A 21738-nucleotide genomic window follows, 5' to 3' on the forward strand; every position below is an offset into this window, starting at 1 on the left:
TATTCAGACCCATTTAGTCTGCTCAGCACCACCAGTACTGTTAACGTCTGGCCCTGAAGGACATTCATCAAATGTCGGTAAAAAGGTGGCAGAGCAAGTTGACATGTGAGAATGGCCTAGTCAAAGTACAAAACCTAAAGGATGCTATAATTCCACCAAAATGTGGCTCTACAAAGTTTTGACTCTGGAAAAACGTAAATGCATGCTACACTTTTCAGATTTTTGTTTGTTAAACCTGTTAATAACCATTTATTATTTATTTATTTGGCAGCTAGTCAATATATCTGCTTCTTTGTGTTGCTCTGTCACATAAGAAACCAAATACATGGAAATGTGTGGCTGTGGCATGATATTAAAAAGTTAAAGGTGCAGGTGTACTGTTGAAGGCTCTGTACCTACTAAACAAATAAATTAACCCTATGAGTGAAAATGAGGGGGTCAGACCTGTATGTCATCCAGATTTACGATAGCGCCCGTGATGTTGGACAGCAAGCTGATGAAGTCGTCCTGGTTCTCCCGGACCCAGTCGGGAATCTCGTTGAAGACGAACTTAACCCTCTGGTCGTCTCGCAGGATGTAGATGTTGACATTGGTGGTGGCGCTGTGACCAGCCAGGTCACATGCCAAGATCTCCAGCTGGAAGTAGCCTGGGTTATACGCCGTGAAGAGGTCGTAGGTCCGGATCTGCCCATCCGTCAAACCTGCAGCGGGACGGAGAGAGAAGCAAAGCATCGTGGGAGTCAAGCCAAACATTAGAGACGGCTCAGAAACGATGGTTTCTCTCTGAAATCTGATTATTCTCATTAAGAGTTAGAAGACGTGATGATATACAAACTGCCCGCGCTGGTAGACCTGAACAGAGGTCTGGAGTAAAAACACAAACAAATCCTGAAACAACGCTCGTCTGGATAACGCTTTGTTAGGTTTTCTTGCCAATACTACAAATTTAACAAGCAGTCACGCGTTATTAGTGCTGAAGGAGGTCCAGTTTCCAGATCAGTTCATCATTCCTCAGGTTTTCAGTATAAAACCCAGCTGTCCATCCATTCTCCCTCACACTCGTCCCTTGTTGGGGTCGTGAGGGGTGCTGGTCTCCAGCTGGTACATCCAGGTTGCCAGTCCATCACAGGGCAACACAGAGACAAACAATCTTTCACACACACACTCATACCTAAGGAGAATTTAGAGAGGCCAATTAACCTAACAGTTATGTTTTTGGACTGTGGGAGGAAGCCGGAGTACCCAGAGAGAACCCACGCATGCACAGAAAGAACATGCAAACTCCATGCAGAAAGACCCAGGGTCGGACTTAAACCCAGGACCTTCTTCTGCAAGGCACAGACCCACTGCATCACTGTGCAGCATAAAAAAAAGCCAGCTGTCAGGTGAGATATTCTGGAGAACCGTGCAAAATAAATACACCAGCTAAGCTCTGATGCATATGAACATCATTTGGGACCCCTGAAGGTCTTACAAATATTCCTCCGACACGCCTTAAAGGAGCAGTAAAAATTCATAATTTTGGATAGAAAAAAAACAAAACAATGACTGTGAAGAACTGAAGGTATCTTTTTAGATACCTTCACACACACCACCTCTGCGTCGTTCTCAGTCTCTTGTTTACAAGCCGGGTCGGCCGCACGTGCACGTGAACAGCTGCCACTCAGGGCTCTGCCCCGACCTGTCTATAAAATACCACCATCAGAGCAACATGGCGGAGACCAACCCCAGCAGACTGAAACGTTTTATTGTTTACAGCATTATAAAGTTATGAGTTATTTACGTCTTCACTTGACATGTTCCTGTGAAAGGTGATGCTGTTTGCTGTGTTTTTATTCTTTACAAATATGCACATACGAGGTAGCAGGTGAGAAGGGGAGGGGAAAGGGAGGCCATCTTGTTTTGATCTATAGACGGCGCTCAAGCCCCACCTACTGGTGAAATATTGTTTTTTGCTCCTTTAATTTCCCCGACGGCACCATAGATCCAAACTGCTAACAACTTAACTTAAATCCTCGCTTCTCTCCAAACTAATAAATCTGTCGTATTCTCGTTTAAACACCCGGTTCTGACCCGCCTTGTTGGCTAAACTCTGTCCTCTCACCAATGGTGAAGATGGTGCCCACGTCCTCGCTGCCGTTGCTCTGGCTCTGGAAGTAGCGGATGGTAACGATGTGGTACTGGACCACGCTGTTGTTCCCCACGTCGTTATCTACAGCCACCACCTTGATGAGCTCGGAGCCCACCTTGGCGTTCGCCGCCACACCTACAGCACCAACAGAGAGAGAGAGGATCAGTCTGGCTTCACACAGACGCTCACACCCGGACCAGCAGCCGCTTCCTTTACCTGCCGTGTACTCCGTCTTAGCAAACCGGGGCGTCTGGTCGTTGATGTCCTCCAGCTCAATCCGGACCTCCAGGAGGCTGGGGTCGAGAGCGGGGTCAAGCCTGGCCCGTAACGACCTCTGACCCTTGGGAGGAGTCCAGCTCCTGTTGCTGGAGGCCTTGATGATGATGGAGTAGACGGGGACCTCCTCCCTGTCCAGATCCTTGAGGACCCTCAGCTCTCCGTCGAGACTGAGGCCGAAGTTTGCGTCGGCGTTTCCTCCTTCAGACGGGGACATGAAAGGGTTTCTGGTGAAGATGGATCTCCACACGCGTCTGTGTTATTCTCGCGCCTTTGAAGCGCGCACGCTTTCATGTCTCACACAATGGGAGGACAAAATGTCCCGTTCTACTGTCTAATGAGAGGTCACCATCAATACAGTGATATTTTTACACATGGCAACTTTCTACCTGCGATGAAATAGTAGACGACGGCGTTGGAGCCCTCGTCGGCATCCAGGGCTCTGGTTATGTTGCCCACCACAGTCCCGGGGGGGGAGTGCTCTGCCACCGACAGCTTCTGGTAGGGCACGCTGCCGCGCTGAGGAGAGAAACAAGTCACTGCAACATGCAGACAACCCTGACCTGCACAGCCACAGCACAGCTTCATGCTCACCGGTGGCTTGAGGAAGACCGGTTCATTATCGTCAATGTCCAACAGCGCCACCTGCAGAGGCTGCGTGGTCTCATAGGGCACGGGTTGACCCATGTCCCGGGCCACAATAATGAGCTGGGGGAGGGATGTGCACACTGGTTACTCTGGGGGAGTGTGACTGGCCGGTCTGGGGGGTCAGTAGCTGCAGGGACTCACGCTGAGCAGGGCTTGCTTCTCTCGGTCCAGGGTGACGGTGGTGGTGATGACTCCGGACACGCTGTCGATGCGGAAGCTTTCCCAGTCCCGGTTCCCGGCGCCGGTCTGCAGGAAGGCGTAGCGCACCTCCCCGTTCACGCCCTCGTCCGCGTCGGTGGCGTGCACCTCGTACACGGGCAGCCCCGGAGGCTGCTCCTGCACAGCGGGGAGAGGAGGTGACCCGGCAGTTACCACAAACCACAGCTAATCTGGTTCCAGCACAGGAAACAGGAAGGAGCTGAAGAGAATCAGAGCTGGTGACATCAGACACCATGATCAAATAATATTAATGCAGTGACATGAAAACAAGAGGGCCTGCTGCATGAAGAGTTTAGGAGCAAAAGCAGTAAATGACTGAAGAATGGAGTCATTCGTACCATTATTATTATTGATGATTATTTTATGCTGTTCAGCACATTGATGAAACACATCCTGCCTGTTAAAATGCTGCTCACAGACCTGCAGCAGATCATCTCCAATGCTCTGCCTTGCAAACATGTTCCTACCCCCAGGACATGCACATCTCTAACCTCGGTCTTTGATTTGTTTGCATCTTAAAAAACTGCATTAGCGTCTTGTGCTAAAAGGAGGAGATCTCCAGGAGTAGCTGGAGGAGAAACAAGGCGAGACAAAAAGCTGCTCTGTGAGGCAAACAGGTAAAATTCTGCTGCTTTAACAATGTCTTTTGTTTCAATGTTTTAGTTTCTAGATTGTCATTCATATATTGACGTATGTAATTTATATATCGATGTGACGACGGTTAGTGTGGTCGACCCAATCCGATCCAAAACATCAGGTTGAGGTTCCAATCGCTGCGTTTTGAAACATCGAGTCACGGACTTCACCGCTGATCCGCTGTTTGTGGGGGAGAGTTGTGCAGAGAGCAGCTGAAACAACGATAACAGTCAAAGCAAATGGCCGGAAAACAACTTCTGTAAGTTTTGTCACGCCGTGTCAGAGCCCAACGGAGTGCATACATGCTAACCTGAGCCTAGCATTACAGCAAACAGTTCAACATTAAATCACAAAAACAGGTTAAATAAAGACTGAAGCAGTGAGATACAAACCAGCTTTGTGTTAAATGTCTGATCTAGCAGATGAAAACTGTGATCCCAGCTTAAATTCTTAAATTTAAAGTCTAAATTTAACTTCTGTTAGTCTATAAATCCCATTAAAGACCTGTTGCTGCTGTATCAACCCTCCAGACCACTAAGGTCTTCTTGCTCCAGCCTGCTCTGCAGAACCAGAACCAGAACCAAACATGGAGAAGCAGCATTTAGTTACTATGCTCCACTGATCTGGAACAAACTTCCAGAAAACTATAACTTAGCCGAAACACTGAGTTCCTTTAAATATAGATTTAAAACCCGCCTGTTTAGAGCTGCTTTCAGCCATAAAACAGGAACACTGACCAACATATCTGATGTTTTCACCTGATATAATTTAATGTTTATTATGTGGCTCGCTTTTTTTTTTATGACAGTAGGCTGACAACCAGTGCCCCAACCAGTGACCGCTTTGATGTCTTTTGGATGTTTTTATGTTTTCATAATGTAAAGCACTTTGGCCCGCCTTGTTGTTGAGACGTGCTACAATTAAACTGGACTTGACTTAAATGATTCTGATCAGTTCCAGGGACAAAAACAAATGTTGATCTGGATGAATAGTCGCTGCCTGGGTGTCTGATAAAGTTTACACTGATTGAAAAAAGGTTGGTGACGGCGGCAGCTCGGTGATGTTATCCTGCAGATACCTCCAGTATGTGGATGATGGTTCCGTTAGCCGGTCGGACAAACACGGGCCTGTTGTCGTTGACGTCTATGACCGTGATGATGAGGTCTGCGGTGCTCCACAGCGGCGGGCGTCCCTGGTCCGTAGCCACCACCGTGAAGTTGAAGCGCTCAGAAGACTGGAGGAGGCGGCGGGAGCGCACCAGTCCGGTGATGGGATCCAGGGAGAAGGCGTCTGCAGAGAGGCAGGAGGACCAGAGATGACTCCCTAAAACATTTCAAGCTTCACACTTTTAAATAAAACACAGAATGTAATGAAACACAATCTGTGATTAATTAGCTTATACGCCCGGATCTGTGAAATCGAAATTAAAAACACATTTCTTTAGGATTGCCTTTGGCTGTTCTAGTTAAACTGTTTTACTGAAACATCATCAGTGTAAGTTTATAGTCCAAATCATTAATATTGGCTTTTAGTTTCCATTTTCCTGTTTTATTTTGTTTCAATTTTCCCACATTTTATTCCAACATTTTTTTTACTTGCTTTTATTTTCCTATGTTTTAATCATGTAAAGCTCTGTGTTGTCCTTGTACTGAAATGTGCTGTACAAATAAATTAGCCCGCAAGCACCAAGTAGCCCCCCGGGGACCACATGACCACAAGCCTGTTCTAAAAACAGCACAATCTACCAGTGAGCTGCATATAAAACTCTTCCTGTTTATTCACACTTGCATTTATATAGATTTCAAAACAACAATATCAGTTTCAAAAAGGTTGGTGACCCATGATCTAGATTAATGACCACAAACCAAACGTAATATTTAAACATTCACATCATCTCACCAATGCACACAGGACCAAATGTAAATGAGCAAATCTCTGTTATCCTAACAGCTTCTCTGATGTCCGAGCACAAAGTTAGAGGAAACACCTTAAAGCTCCTCCCTCCACCCGAAGACCAGGCGCCACATCCACCGTCCTCATGTGTGTAAACAGGTGAAATAAGAAATATACCCAGCACTGAACCGCAGAAGTATTCACACCCCATAGACCTTTTCACACTTTGTCACAACATCACAATTTACTACATTTTATTAGGATTCTGTGCAGGTTATTACCATGACTCTCAACTGAATGTAGGCCTGGACTTTGACTAGGCCATTCTAATACATGAATATAGAAGGGGAACCTTGTTTCCTGCATCTAGGTCCATTCGTTGTTTTATCAGTTCTGGTCCCTCTTCCTGGTGAAGTACGGCAAGCAGAAAGCTAATTTAAATAAAAATACACATTTGGATCCACCTTGTCGAATGTTTTCCTTTTCCGCTACTTTACAGTTACGCATTATTTCAATAAGATACAAAGACGTTCTGTAGTTCTAATGTGACAAAATGTGAACAAGGTCAAGTGGAATGAATATTTTGGCGAGGCTCTCTGGAGAATCTCCGTCTCTTTGTCGTTTGTGGGTCAGTTTGTACCTAAGTGAGGTCCGAGCAGGCTATAAATCAACGCAGCGTTCTCTCCTTCGTCCAGGTCCACGGCTGTGATGGTGATCACCGACGTGCCGCTGGGCTCGTTCTCAAACACGCTGGTGTTGTACACTCGCTTCGGGAAGCGCGGCCGGTAGTCGTTGACATCCAGAACCGTCACCAGAACCTGATGAGGGACACAGAAAAGACGGTCTGCTCAGACGCCATGCAACCCTGCTAGATATCCGCAGGTCTCACATCGCTGATGTTTGGCTGTTTTACAGTTAATCTAAACCACCAACTATGACCCAGAACCATTTTATCTCACTGTCCTGACATTAAATCAGACTAAAGTTATGATTATGGACATTTTTTATTTGGTAATTGTCAGAATAATGAGAGATTGTTCCTGAAACTTTCTCTAAATTCACGCGTTTCCATCCATCTCCTTGGACACGGCCAGCGTAATGGAGACGTTTGGATCTTCCTCATCAACGTAAAGCAGAATATGACGCATCATGGAGGAGAAAATATAACAAAGCATTTCTTGCCTCTGGCTTCAGGTGCACAGCTCAATGATTCAACAATAATGCTGCAGTTTACGCCACAGACACCAGCTGCTTCCTGGAGGTTCTTCTTCTCACCGAGTTCTTCATGTTTTAAAGGCAGAGAGGCATTTCCTGAAAAACGCGTCATTGTCCGTTCGGATGACCCCATTGTGCCCAACTTTGACTTCCTGGTGGACCTTGAAATGTTTTCTGTTCTATCTTACAGTATGTGAAGTCCATCAGTCCTAAAAGCCTTCCTACAGCACAATGCTGTCCATGCCAAATGGTTGTTACGGTCAAAGGTTTGAGTTTTTCCTTCATCAACTCACAGGACAGTTCCAAAAATCTTAACTCTTTGTATGTGAGTTCGTTTGCGAACTGTAATCTGAGGAAGTCATGGCTTCTTCCTCGCTGAGCGGCCTTTCAACCCATGATGGTCCAGGACTTGTATCAACGTAAACTCTTATCAGGTTCATCCAGGATCTTCAAACGGTCTTTAACTTTTGGATTCATCGGCACACTTTGGACCAAAACCCGTTCATCTCTGGGACGAAGAGCCCGTCTCCTTTCCAGAACTGTGTGATGGCTGGACATTTTCATGCTCTTTATACCGGCATACACCTGCTTGAGCAGATGAAGGTGTCTCCTTCTGGCATCTGGATAGTAGAGCCAGGGACAAACTAGACCCGCGGGGGTCCAGAACTCCCCTTGTGAAGTCTTGGCGGATGTCTTTTCATTTTTCCATGATGTCACACAAGGAAGTGGCTTGTTTTAGGCGCTGCTTCTGTTTAACTCAAACTAAATTCTCAGAATCAAAATATTCTCTCATTATTCTGGCATTTAGTAAATAAAAATGACTTTATAAATCCTAAAAGACCTAAAAATGGTGAAGTTTGGATCTAATTTAATGTCAGTAAGTGATGAAAAATTACGTTACTGTACATTGTGTGACATTTTTTATTGCCTAAACATGTTTATATCTCTTGTAAAGCTCAAACTAACAATCAGGACTCGTTATTGTCACCATGCAGCCATAATGAATGAAAACTTTACAATGTTTCCGTGGGTGTGACGTAAGCATTGCTCTCCGGGTGTCTCTACCTGAACCGAGTTCTCCCTCCTGTTGTTAGAGCTCCCCCCAGGGTTGTCTCGTGCAACAGCAGTCAGCGTGTAGTGGTCCTTTGTCTCCCTGTCCAGAGGGGAGAGGATGTAGATTTCTCCCTTACAAAGAAAGAGGACAAGGAATGATGAGGAAGGAAGCACTTAGTGGGCGCGGCGCAGTTATGAGGACGTTGTTTTGGCTCCACGTGTGCAACAGAACCGGGGCGGGGAGCCGGGTCGTGTCGCCTGTGCTCGGGGCATTCAGATGTTTTCTTTTTGGCTTTCAGCTGCAGACAGGACTACTTCCAGCGCTACGAGGGGAGGAAACACAGCCGGCCGCTGCTTTCAAGTCAATAAATGATTATCTTTGGAGGAGCCGTCTACTGTCCTTTGGATAAAATCTCTTGCAACACAAAGCATGCAGACCCAAAATACATTGAAAGTGAGCATCGTGATTCCAGCATGAAGATGTTCTATAATTTCTACACCGACAGGAAAAAGGTTAAATGGTTGAGCCAAGGTGTTCTCCAGACGAACTCACAGTGGTCGGTCTGATGCCAAACTTGCCCTCTCCGTCCACAAGGCCGTACTCGATGACAGCGAAGAGTCCAGAATCAGCGTCTGTGGCTCTCACGCGAACTATGGTGGTGCCCAGGTCCACGTTCTCAAAGACGGGTTCCTGAAACCAAGAGAAACACGTTCTGTAAGGGCAGCTGCAGCTCAGGCAATTAGAACACCATCCAAACCTTGGCTTCCTTCAAAAACGTGATTTTTTTAAAAGACTCATTACAATTGTGCATAAGCTTGATTTACTTCAAGCATTCATTACTCTTCATTTAGAAGATTATGACTAATGAACATCAGACGTTCAGTTAGAAAATGATCAGATCAGACCAATAAAGCTGACTTTGGACTTGATAAAACTCAGCGGACCAGAACCGGCAGATGACACGGTACACGACTCCTCATTGACTGTGGAAACTTTAAATTGCACCTCGAGCAGCTTGGATTCTGCACCTCTCCTCTCTTCCAGCAAACTTTGATACACCCTGATATCAAAATGAAAAGTAAAATATGCTTTCATCTGAAAAGAGGACTTTGGATCACTGAGTAACAGCCCAGCCCTTTCTCTCCGTAGCCCAGGTAGGCCTCCTCTGACTCCATCTCCTTAACTTCAGTTTCAGGGAAACATTTAGAAGAGGCTGCCCTCGTCTGATCAGACCTGTTCCATACCTGATAGGAGGGCTGCAGAAAAACTGGGTTGTTGTCGTTGACGTCCACTATCTGCAGATAAACAGGGAGCTCGGCGCTTCGTGGAGGCGTCCCGTGATCCTGAGCCCGGATGGTGAAATTCAGCCACTGCACTTGCTCAAAATCCACCGTCTGATTGGCCACGATCTTTCCTAAAAAAGCAGACGCCGCTATAATTATTTTTCTGTTTACTAGAACACGTGTTAAAGTAGATCTGTGTGGTGATATGCAATAAATGACATGTTTATAGTTTGCAAGAAATCCACAGCAGCTTGTGGGTGACCACACCTGTGAAAGAGTCCTCCAGTCTGACGTATCCGCCTCTTGGCAGGTGGAGGAGCTGATAGAAAACCTGACCATTGGGCCCTTTGTCAGGGTCGACGGCTGACACGGACAGCAGGGTGGTGCCCGGCTGGGCTCCTTCTAGGATCTTCTCTGTGAAGTTGGTGACCCCGAAGGGCCGGAAACGAGGGGCGTTGTCGTTGACGTCCAGCACGTTGATGGTCAGCCTCGCTGAGAGGAAAGCATCGTAACATGAGAGATGAGGGTTGTTTATATCATTATTAAATGTGGCGCCTTCTACTGTAAAGAAGTCTGAAATGCTGGAGGAGAATCTGAGAACCTGAAGAAAACCTGGACTCACCATTGGGAACGCTGCCGGACTTGTCGATGACTTCACTGGCGTTGTCGTGGACAGACACAATTATCTCAAATGTGGCAACCAGCTCTCTGTTCAGCAGGTTGCGCACAAAAACTGCACCTGGAAATTCCCCAAAATATGTCAGGACCTTCCAGCACGTCCACCATGCTATACAGGACTGTCAGAAAATTAGAATATTGTGATAAAGTTCTTTATTTTCTGTAATGAAATTAAAAATCATGAAATGTCATACATTCTGGATTCATTACAAATCAACTGAAATATCACAAGCCTTTTATTGTTTTAATATCGCTGATTATGGCGTACAGCTGAAGAAAACTCAAAAATCCTATCTCAAAATATTAGAATATTTCCTCAGACCAAGTAAAAAAAAATTATAACAGCAAAACAAAATCAAACATTTGAAAATGTCCATTAATGCACTCAGTACTTGGTTGGGAATCCTTTTGCACAGATTACTGCATCAATGCGGCGTGGCATGGAGGCAATCAGCCTGTGGCATTGCTGAGGTGTTATGGATGCCCAGGATGCTTCAATAGCGGCCTTTAGCTCATTTGCATTGTTGGCTCTGGTGTCTTTCAGCTTCTTCTTCACAATACCCCACAAATTCTCTATGGGGTTCAGGTCAGGGGAATTGGCAGGCCAATCAAGGACAGTAATGCCATGGTCAGTACACCAGTTACTGTGAGAATCTTATGTCGTCTCTTAACCACTACCATACTTGTGATTTAGTTTACTGAACCAAGCTGAATGTTTTTGAAGGCTCAGGAAACCCTGCAGTGTTTAGAGTTAATTAGACGATTCAAGTGATTAGTTGAATAGCCTACTAGTATACTTTTTCACGATATTCTAATATTTGGAGATAGGATATTTGGGTTTTTTAACTGTAGGCCATAATCAGCGATATTAAAACAATAAAAGGCTTGCGATATTTCAGTTGATTTGTAATGAATCCAGAATGTATGACATTTCATGTTTTTTAATTGGATTACAGAAAATAAAGAACTTTATCACAATATTCTAATTTTCTGAGACAGTCCTGTATATATAAAGCACAGAGGTTTCAGAAGGCCACGTCTAACCTGTGTGTAAATCGATGCCGAAGGAGTTCTGCAGGCCAACCACCGGTTTGTTGGCGTCGTCCTTCGCCTCCACTGAGATGATGTAGTACTCCAGCCTCGGATGGAGATCGGGGTCTTCAGCAGTGAGGGTAGCTACCACCACGCCGGGCGGGGTCGACTCGTTGACGTTTATCATGGTCACAGGTTCTATAAAATACGGCCTGGAGTCATTGACGTCGTCCAGGATGATCGTCAGGGTGGCCGTGCCGGTCAGAGGCGGCGTCCCGCGATCGGTCGCCATCACGACGAGGCGGTAGGACCCGCGCTCCTCTCTGTCGAGAGTGGTGTTGCCCACCAGGACGGCACCGGAGAGCGAGTCCACCACGAAGCGGTCCTGAGCGCCGCTCTCCAAGCGGTACATCAGCCAACCGTTGGAGCCGGAGTCCGCGTCGGTGGCGGAGAGCTGAGTCACCACGACGCCTGGGAGGGACAGACACAAAGGTGACCAAGGTGTGCCGACGTCTCCGTCCCCCTAAAATGAGCCCCACGAGACATTTCCCTCTCAGAAAACACCAATCACGTGGCAGCAACACACCAGTGGGGCTGTTCTCAGGCAGCCGGACGCTGAAGCTGGACGGGCTGAAGACCGGAGGGTTGTCGTTCTGGTCCAGGATTGTTACGCTGAGAGGTACACTGCTGTTCAAGCCGCCCACGTCCTCCGCCACCAGGAACAGCTCCACTCGAGGGTCCTGAAAGGCTTCGCGGTCCAACTTTGCCCCCGGACGCACAAGCAGGACCCCTGGAGAGAGACACGCAGACGTTGGCCTCGTCTTTTTCAGTCTGCTGCCATGCTGGCGGTCTATGGAGGAATCAGCTCACCGGTGCCAGAGTCAACGGTGAAGAGGTCAACCCGCGGCCCCAGCAGTCGGTATTTCACCACAGCGTTAGGCCCGATGTCTTTGTCCTCGGCCAGAACCGGCCCGTTTAAAACAGTAACGGTGCTGCCTGAACAACAGTGTAGAAATTACAGACCAGAAAACCCGTGCCTGTACAGTACATCATAAAAGTACTAAAACCATAGATCAGGACTTTGACTTGACTCAAGTTAGAACCGAGTCACAGCTCTGATGACTTGAGACGTTTATTAGAAAAGACTTCTGCCACTTGGAATGACTTCATGATCTCATTAGAGAAAAATAAATGATACAAAACAGTAAAAATATTGATCCTGACATGTTTCCTCACCTCATTGTTTCAGGGATATCTCACTATGACTTGTTAATGACTTGAAATTTAACCCATGGGACTTGGACTTGTTACTTATTAGGCAGTTCATATTTTGTCACAATTACAAACTGTTATGCATTTTCTTTAGATTTTATGTGATAATATAAGACGTAGTAGTGAGCTATTCTAAAATGGAAGCCCTCTTCAAATTCTTCTACACAAAAAATCTGAAAAGTGTGGCAAGCATTTGTACTCTGACACTCCTAAATTAAAACTATACGGCTTTCAGAGATCACCAGATCAGTAAATTTAGCTCAGCTGAATGGAACTGAGAAAAAAACAGCAGCTGTTCTGTTAAAGCCTCGTGGGTTTGGTTCCTGAAGAACCAGAGAGACCTTTGGAGGAGCTACAGAGACTCACTGCTCAGGAATCTATCCACAGGAAAACTATTATCTGTGGGCAAGTCTGGACTCCTCTGGTCGGAGGAGAACTTACTTAACCAACACGCAAAACTCTGAGAGGGGTGTAAAACTAGTGGTGCTAATCATGCTGAACACACCACTGTGACACACGGTGGTGTCAAAATCAGGCCGTCTTCAGCAGAGACAGTGAAGCAGGTCAGTATTGATGGGAAGATGCAGAAAAATCCTGGAAAAAATCTGTTAGAGGCTACAAAGGACATGAAACTTCATTGAAAACAAAAAAAATCATTGTTTTTACTGATAAACTTTGGCACCAATGCGCCTTAACTGTAAAATTGAAATACATACATTATGACTAATAAAAGTGTAGTCATGGGACGGGTCATAATCATAATTAATGTATTTAAAAGTAACAATTAGGGCGCGCTGGTGGCACAGGGGCAACACACACTGTCCATTTATGGAGAGAGGCCTTAGTCCTGGGCTAACCTGAACCAGGATCAGTTCCAGCCTGCGGTCCGTTGCCACATGTCTTCCCATTCCTGTCAGCCTACCTTTAACCAAAATGGACCGCTAATGCCACAGAAAACCCTAAAAAACATCTAATAATAGCAATAAATAGCTGTTAAACATACGATTAAAGAAAACAAGCAGTCCACGGTTTTATCGTGTAAAATAATCAGGTGGTTCTGTAAACTACTTTACATTTTTACTGTATTTTCTTACTGAAAAATTCAGGTAACCTTCTTCTTCAGGTCTTTTTTCATAGTGTTGTCACATGAAAGGTGCAGAGGTTCAGCTTTCATGTCAATGGCCCTAAACATGCAGGCTGAGCTGCAACGGCACGGTTTGGCTCAAAGCCTGTTGATGTGGCAGAATGGCCTAGTCAAAGTCCAGATCTAAATCCTGGTGAGAGCCTGAAAATGAACAGAAGCTTTGCAACCCGTCTCAGTGAGCTGGAGCAGAGAGCAGGAAAACATTTAGTCTCTAAATATTCAAAGCTGCTAAAATACGAGCAGCAGAAGCTGCAGCAGGAGGTGTTGCTTCCACAGAGTAATGGGGGTGGACATGAAAGCATGCCAATTTTCACTATTTATTTGTAAGAAATGTTAAAAAAGTAGCAATATTTTCACTTGCACTTCACAGTCATAATCTACTCTGTGTTGATCTGTGGCATAAGTTCTGATTTTACCTTTGCAAGGCAGCGTTGCTGAAACAGTAGCTGTTCAGCTCAGATCAGGAACTGATAGATTTCTCTGTCAAACTTCTCATATTAGTAAACTTTCACCTTTTTAACTCATTTATACCAACATGGAACTCAGGTTCTGCTTAATGATTAGTCTAAGCTGACAAAACAAATCAATGGCATTTAAAGGTACAGAGCAAACAACAGTGGTTCCTCTGTGAAAACCGCAACGAGAGGGGAAAAAAAGATCAAGCTTATGCACAAACAAAGTCAGGAAGTTGTGGAGACAACGCTGTGAAGTTTCAAATCTGCAAAATGGATTGCCCCGTTCAGATCAGAGGAGGAAGGCAGGTACCTGCTGCAGAGTTCTCGCTGATCTCAGCCCTGTAGCTGGTCCTGCTGAACTCGGGCCTGTTGTCGTTCTCATCCAGGATGGTGACGACCAAGAAGTCAGAGTCCTGGTTGTTTTGGAGCAGATAAAAGCAGGAAAACGTGAGAAGAGATGTGCACGGTCCAGCTGAGCTGTTATTATTTCTCCCATCATGCTCGTCCCCTCAGCCCAACCAGCTGTCTGCTCGTCTTCACTTTCACCGCTTTGACCGCAGCTGGGACGCGCTCTGGTCCAAATAAGGACAAGACAGGACGGTTGGAAGTGTTTGGTGATTGATGAAAAGTAAAGGGAGCATAATTTAAGCCCTTTAAGACTCAAACCAGGACAGAGCCCTGCTCTGCACTCAGGCCTTGCAGATCTGTGCACCAGATTTGGTGGTTAGCTCGGTGCGCACCTTTGCATGTGCAGTTTCTCACCTTCCTCTACAGAGCACACCTGCATGTTGTTTTCCCTTCTGATAAGACGCAGCAGCGACGCTCTCCAACTGCTTGCAGAGGCCGTGCAAACTCGTCCTGTCCTGCTGTTTTTGTACCTAACCAACTAGGATGAGTTTCTGATTAAATAACCCATTGCATTGGGTCGTTATTGCAGACATTTCTGTAAAGCAGGAAACGCTGAAGCTGCCGAGAAGAGTCATGCTCGCTTCTAGGCGAAGGCTAAAAATAGCTGGCAGAAGATGACACATTCTCGTGCAGCGTGAAGATTAAAACACCCGACCAAACTGTTGCCGTGATCCGCCCGTTAGCCGGCGAGCCTTTTTCCCTGATACAGGTGAGCCAGAGGGTGGAATTACCCTGCGAGCGATGCGGGGGTTCTCCGGGTTGTCCTTCACGGTGATGGTCAGGATGTACTCCGCCACTCGCTCTCTGTCCAGCGGTCTGTTCACCTGCACCACACCTGTCTGTGTGGGACAGAGACGAGTCAGAAACGAGGGACACGTCCCTACACGGCATGCTTAATACACAAGAAGGCACTTAGAGTAGACGGTTCAGGGTGCAGCACGGGGCATTAAACCCATTAAGCACGGAGCAACATGCTTGACGGGTTTAATGCGGTGGTGCATGATTAGCAGTGGAAGGGAAAGGAGACATGGTGGTCCAGATCTTTAGTCTGCAGCATTCTAATTTCATATTTTTAATGTCACTTTTCAGTGCAAGTCTGTTGGGGTAAAGGCTACAGTAGAATGGCTTAACTTAGAGTGGCCTAGTCAAAGTTCAGACCTAATTCAGAATGTGAAGATGTTCAGTCGCCGTCCATCCGGTGTGACTGAGCAGTCAGACAGGTAGCCCTGCAGGCTTTGAGCTGTTTTTTTTGCAGAGACAGGTGCTTCTACAACTATTGACTCATGGGAGCAGGATACAAAGCACTCAACACCTTTCCAGTTTCCATTAATAAAAGCAAAGCAGAAAACCGTGGCTCGTTGTTCTTCCCTTTCCCTTCTAATGTGCTCTGCTTGTGTATCTCTGTCACGTAAATCCCTTTAAATTGAAGTGTGTGGTTGTAATGTGACAGGATATGAAACCGCCATAGGGAATGAAAACTGTTGCGAGGCGCTGTGCGTGTTCTGCCTTGATTCTGCAAACAGCTGAGGAGTGATCTGTTCCTGTTTTAGGCTCCAGTCAGAGGACCCACAAAGCGCCAATCAGAGCTTGGTGGACCGCTGTGGGATGGCTGAGCGTGATTCTGTAACACGCTTGCAGTCAATGACGTGTGAAAATGTCCGTGTTTATGTAAGAGTAGGCGAAACGCTTATTGCTAACATCTGAAACTTTGTGTTCTCTCAAGAGGCGATTGCAGAACGAGCGTTAGGAAACATCCCTCCACTACTAGCTGCTGTTCCCAAGGTACGAATGCATGGCCTGAACTGGACTGACCGCATTTTACCTCCGGTGTGTGGATAAAACGGGGTCTGAACCTTCATTAGGGTGCTGCCTTTAACCACAGTACCCCGGCTCCTGGTGTCCCTCACCGTGTCGTTGACGTAGAAGGCCCCGCCCAGGTTTCCAGCGGTGATGTTGTAAGTGAGCAGCGCGTTGCGTCCGCTATCTGCGTCCCGAGCCTGCACTCTGGCCACCGAGGTGTACACCGCCGCCCCTTCGCTCACGCTGGTGTTGTAGGGCAGGTTGAGGATGACCGGGTCGTTGTCGTTGATGTCCAGAACGAGGACGCCCACCACCACCTGAGGACATGGACAGGGCAAGTGTTCACACCCCTGGTAGAAATCAAGCAAAGCCCCTCTTGGTTCAGTTTCATCACCCAGCCCTCTGTGGTAAGAAGAACAGAACGTGTCAGCCGGCCACATCCACCTCGCCTTGCAGCAGTTCCCCAAACCTCTGAGATGGTGAGAAGATCTGGGGCCTGCAGAGTTTAGGCCAGATTTAGTTCTGGGCTCTGATTAGGCACTTACCAAACTTTACTCCTCTTCTTCTGAGGTCATTTTTTTTTATTTTGATCTGATTGGATTCACCGTTATACTGGGAAAACCTAAAACCTCTCCTTATCTTCAGCTTCCAGAAAAGCCCAAATCCCATTTGAGGGACAGTAGCTCCACATCCTGACGCTGCCACCACCGTGCTTTACTAAGTGGATGCTCCTCTGTTGGCTTCTCCCATGAGGTTCTGGGAGGTCCCAGCCTCACCTGGATCTTTTCTCTGGAAGAAAAGTGATCCTAGTCCTTACACCAGGAACAAAGAGAATACTGGAGGCTGTCGTCACATGCTGAACATGACCAGTACCTCAGGTCCAGTTTTTCTGCTCTTTCCCTGCCTCACACACAGATCTGTGGCTTTAGCTAACAGATGCAAATGAGGAACTGCCTGGAAAATCCTTCCAGGACAGCTGGACTTTATTTCAGGTCCATCAGATTCACCAGAACGGAGGCAGGGTGATCTCAAAAAGACCGAATGCTGTAGCAGGGTCAAGAAACTATCAGTTCAAGGGTGTCCACACTTCAGGCTAATAAACCTGACCCCCCCCCCCCCCCCCCACCCAAACATTATTATTGTTTTCAGTTTAATTACACAAAACGAAACTAAAACGAAAACAGTTTAGACATCATCAATATTCTCTCTGTATGACAAAAAATTGGTGTTTTGACATTTTTATACAATGTCTAGACATTCTCGCCTCATCTCCTGTCTTTCTGGACTGAGAACAGCAAAGAAACACAACACCCTGAAGCAGGAATACAGGGGTAGTAGATTCAGAAAGTATTAAGCTTTTAGTATCTAAAGAAAGTCAGATTACATTACAGAAGTGACCCTCTTAAGTTCCCACTTGTGGGAGAGGATATGATGGTAAAGTCTCCCCGCTTGCGTTTAAAGCTTGTGACGTAAGGCGGCTCACCGAGCTGTTGCGAGACGGTGTTCCCAGGTCTCTGGCGGTGACGGTGATGTTGTAGAAAGCTGTGGTCTCTCTGTCCAACTCTACGTCCTTCCTCACCCGCAGCTCCCCCTCCACAGGAGAGATCATGAACTCGTCTGGCAGAGAGACACAGAGAGCTCCCGGGTGAATAGAAAGCATTTTCCCGCTGCAGATGCACAAACACCAGATACTAACTCTGGTTGTCTCCACCGGTGATGCTGTACTCCACTTTGCCGTTGAGACCGGAGTCTTCGTCGCTGGCTCTGAGGGTCCAGACGCGCGGGCCCGGCTGGCCCTCCGTCACCTCAAAGGGACCCTCGTAACGTCTGGGGAAAGTCGGCGTCACGTCGTTCACGTCCAGGACGTTTACCGACACCTGCCAGCAGGAAGGAGACACACTTCAAATGACCGGAAAGCAACAGTTTGGGAATTTCTCTGTAAAGATGAATAAAAACTGTACCGTCGTGCTGGATGTGAGGCGCAGAGCCGGTTTTGGACACTGGTCCGTAGCGGTGACGACCAACGCATAATGCCCGTTGCTGATCTCGTAGTCCAGCTCCTTCACAGCGGTGATTCTCCCCTGAACACACACACACTGTCTTTAGCTGTTTGGCCCCTTTATCACCTGTTTACCTGCTGCAGAGGAACAGCTCAGATGCCTCACCGTCACGCTGTTGATGTTGAACGTCTGGACCAGGTTGCCCTGGGAGATTGCGTAGCGCAAGGTGCCGTTCAGACCTTCGTCTGGGTCGACGGCCGTCACGGTGGCGATGGTGGCCCCCACAGTGTCTGGCCCCTCGCTCAGCACCGTCACGTACTCCTCCTCGGGGAACTCCGGGGCGTTGTCGTTCTCGTCCACGATTCGAACGAAGACGGTGGTGGAGGTCTGGAAGAAAGACGTTAGCAAATCCAGCTCAGTTCAGTTTGTGTAGGTGCGTCTTCTCAGGGTGCTTGAGATCTAGTTCTTTACACAATAAATGTAGAAAGCTCCCATTCCAGTTCAATTAAACCAGCACAGCGGATGACATTGTGAGATTTGCTTCTAATCAGATGAAATTCACTTCCATCCAGCTGCAGGATAGTCAAATTCAGTTGGTCATAAAATGCCTGTGGTTAAAAACACAATAGTATCAGAGTCATCAATTATGCAGCAATCCCTCATCCTGAGAAGTAATATGGCAACCGTGAAGTGGAACCCTGTCCTTCTATCAGCAAGATACCTTCAGCAGAACCAGGCTCAGCGTGAGAAACCTTCTGCTGCGGCTGAATAATAATAAATAATAATTTAACTGTATTGATCTCACAATGGAGAAATTCACTTCTGCATCTTAACCCATCCCCTTGGGGAGCAGTGGGCTGCCACTGTGCGGCGCCTGGGGAGCAATTGGGGTTTAAGGGTCTTGCTCAGGGACCCAGAATGGCAGCTTGTGGGAGCTGAACTCAGAACCCCTGGGACCAAAGCTCTGTGCTCTAACCACTAGGCCACCACCACCAATGGGCTTTGAGGGGACATGAAGCGCACACAGAGGCACTGGGCCCCTGGTACTTTCCATGTGGACAATTAACAAGGTTCTTGGCAGAAACATCTCCGTCAGATGTTCTAATGCAAAAGAAAAACAGAACTAAACACACCAGCACTGAGAAAAATCAAGAAGGGTTACACAAAGTTAATAGCAGCAATAACGCTGTCAAAGGTTCTGTGTAGGAAAGAGTCAGATGAACTGGGCCAGGAGTACTTTCTACAAAGGGAAAAAAACAGCATAAGCACAGTTAATGGCAGCAATAGCTCTGTTGGTGGCTGGATCCAGGAAAGCAACAGTGTTAAACACAGAAGCACCAGACCAGGAGTACTTTCTGTTTGAAGGGAAACCAGGAGCAGTTCTCAGAGATAAAGGGATCATTGAAAGTAGTGCTGTTTAATATCAACGGTTCACTAGCGGTAAAATGTGAAATAAATGATTCACTGAGCTTAGGTTATGGTTCTCTCTGAAAGCCATTTATGAAATGGTGATATTGTTATTTTCAGGAAGAGTTCACCTACAGATACATTTCTACAGTCATTAGGAAACTCTTCAGTGAGAACTGAAAGGGAAAGATGAGCTTAATGGAGCAATAAGTCAGATATTTACTGTAAAACCAACCTAAATTATTCTCATTTCTCACCCAGGATGGACGTAACATTCCCCATAAACCTCTCCATCAACAATGTCTGAGTCATGTTTGTCTCCTTTCAAACCTAGGGGTACGGAATAGCTTCTGTTTGCGTTGTTCTGATTTTTTTTACCATTACGTGTCATTGTTACTTAAACCTGCCACACAGGATGTGAAAGGAGCGCAGGGCATGACGGCAATAAGTTGCAGACTTATTGCTGTAAAATCAAAGAGTAAAAAAAAAACAAAAACATTTGAATCTACTAAGTTATTTTAAAGCAGAGAAAATGTGAAGTATCGTTAAACTCAAACAAAAGCCTGAGCGGCTTTCTGTTCAAACCAGTCTGACTCGTTGGACCCTGAGGCTAAGGTGGTAACAGGAAGGTGCTCATCTTGAATTTATATTAAAATTAAACACAGCTCACGCCAATGGCATTCACTCTGCTTTTCATGCAAATCAATCAGGACAGAGGAGGAAGAAGCTGTTATTGAGTTTTATGATGAGAAACGGAAGATTTAATCTTGTTATTGTCCCACTTCTGATGAAGGTGAAGGTGTTGCATTAAGCGGCTGGCAGGTTTTTAACATGTGGGTGAGTGCATGACATATTGGAAAAGGCCCCAGGAGACAAGTGCTGTTGGCAGGAGAAGCACACAGGTGGTTTGGAGAACTTTGGAAATCACCAAGTTTAAAATCAGGATTTAAAACAGAATTTTACCATCAGTTCAACACGACAAAGAAAGTTTAGGATCAGAATGAATGGGACTTGTTCCAACGCAGTGACCTCTGATTCGTTAGAAACACTGCGGAAGAGTGCCGTGGAGAACATTTAAGGAACTAATAAAATAAAATGAGCTTGGCAGAAGGAAACCAGGAACAAGTGCTTGTGGGTTTTTACGTATATGGTGAACTTTATTTATCGCTGACGTTGGAACCTGGATCTGTGAATGACGTCAGATCCAATGTCAGCCTCGTGGAAACGCAGCAGGGTTCCTCAATGACATGCTCAGGAACCAGGCTAACTGATGTTAGCAGTGTGTGCAACAAATTAGACACGCTCAAAGTTCCCAATAGTGTTTCAGAACCTTACTCTGCTTTAAACACCTCCCACAACGTTCACCCTGACCTGTCTGCAGGGTTCCTTGGTCTCCATGATGCTGTTTGTTCTCTGATTAATCCTCTGAAGGCAGAAACAGAACAGATTGCTCTCAGGCTGGCTGTATCATTTTTAGGAGGTGGAAACCAGACATTCAGTCCATCACTATAAATTGGGACAGGATGGAGATGGTGCCAAATTTCAGGGTCCTGGGCACCTACCTCAGTGAAGACCTAACCTGGAAAGTAAACTCCACTTTAATCCTGAAGAAGGCACAGCAGAGACTGTACTTCCTGAGAATCATCAGGAGGAACAACCAGAGAACTCATCTTATGGTGTCCTTCTATCGCTGCTCTGTGGAGTCGGTGGTGAGCCATGACATCTTGTTGTGGTTCTCCAGCTGTACTGTGGCAGACAGGAAGTAGCTCCAGAGGGTCATGAACACTGCCCAGAGACTGACTGGCTCCCTCTTTCATCTCTAGAGAAGATCTACAGGACCTGCTCCCTCCGTAGAGCCCACAGCATCATCAGGGACTCCTACCACCCTGACCATCACCTCTTCAGACTCTTCAGACTCTTCAGACTCCTGCCCTTAGGGAGGTGTTTCAGGGCAATAAATTAAAAAAACTAATAGACTAAAAAACTGCTTCTACCCAGGAGCTGTGGTTGCCCTGAATGATGCAATCTCATCCAAACTCTGATCATCATTTATTTACTTATTTTTCCTTAACATCCCAGCTGTTTCTGTTTCTACCACATGTATCTAATTTATTGTTATTTATTTATTTGCACTGCCTTTGAGAGTCGCTGTTCCTTAAATTCGCTTTCTTGCACAATGACAATAAC

General features: G+C 46.4%; 1 protein-coding gene across 1 annotated transcript in view; it reads right to left on the reverse strand.

Moving 5' to 3' along the window:
* The window catches only part of cdh23 (cadherin-related 23), a 263409-nt gene that overhangs the window by 7548 nt on the left and 234123 nt on the right, over positions 1-21738 (reverse strand). Inside the window, exons 39-61 of the mRNA XM_036126497.1 lie at positions 18310-18531; positions 18106-18225; positions 17841-18021; positions 17628-17761; positions 16252-16461; positions 15076-15183; positions 14247-14349; positions 11936-12061; positions 11652-11855; positions 11078-11536; positions 9978-10094; positions 9623-9847; positions 9317-9486; positions 8625-8762; positions 8084-8203; positions 6444-6621; positions 4989-5200; positions 3197-3391; positions 3002-3115; positions 2797-2926; positions 2348-2608; positions 2105-2266; positions 445-701 (exon numbers count right to left, since the gene is read on the reverse strand). Of these exons, the coding sequence (XP_035982390.1) occupies positions 445-701; positions 2105-2266; positions 2348-2608; positions 2797-2926; positions 3002-3115; positions 3197-3391; positions 4989-5200; positions 6444-6621; positions 8084-8203; positions 8625-8762; positions 9317-9486; positions 9623-9847; positions 9978-10094; positions 11078-11536; positions 11652-11855; positions 11936-12061; positions 14247-14349; positions 15076-15183; positions 16252-16461; positions 17628-17761; positions 17841-18021; positions 18106-18225; positions 18310-18531 (4146 nt within the window). The remainder of the gene's footprint in view (positions 1-444; positions 702-2104; positions 2267-2347; positions 2609-2796; positions 2927-3001; positions 3116-3196; positions 3392-4988; positions 5201-6443; positions 6622-8083; positions 8204-8624; positions 8763-9316; positions 9487-9622; positions 9848-9977; positions 10095-11077; positions 11537-11651; positions 11856-11935; positions 12062-14246; positions 14350-15075; positions 15184-16251; positions 16462-17627; positions 17762-17840; positions 18022-18105; positions 18226-18309; positions 18532-21738) is intronic.

The sequence above is a fragment of the Fundulus heteroclitus genome, chromosome 22 (assembly GCF_011125445.2).
Source record: "Fundulus heteroclitus isolate FHET01 chromosome 22, MU-UCD_Fhet_4.1, whole genome shotgun sequence".
In the NCBI taxonomy this organism is placed as follows: Eukaryota; Metazoa; Chordata; class Actinopteri; order Cyprinodontiformes; family Fundulidae; genus Fundulus; species Fundulus heteroclitus.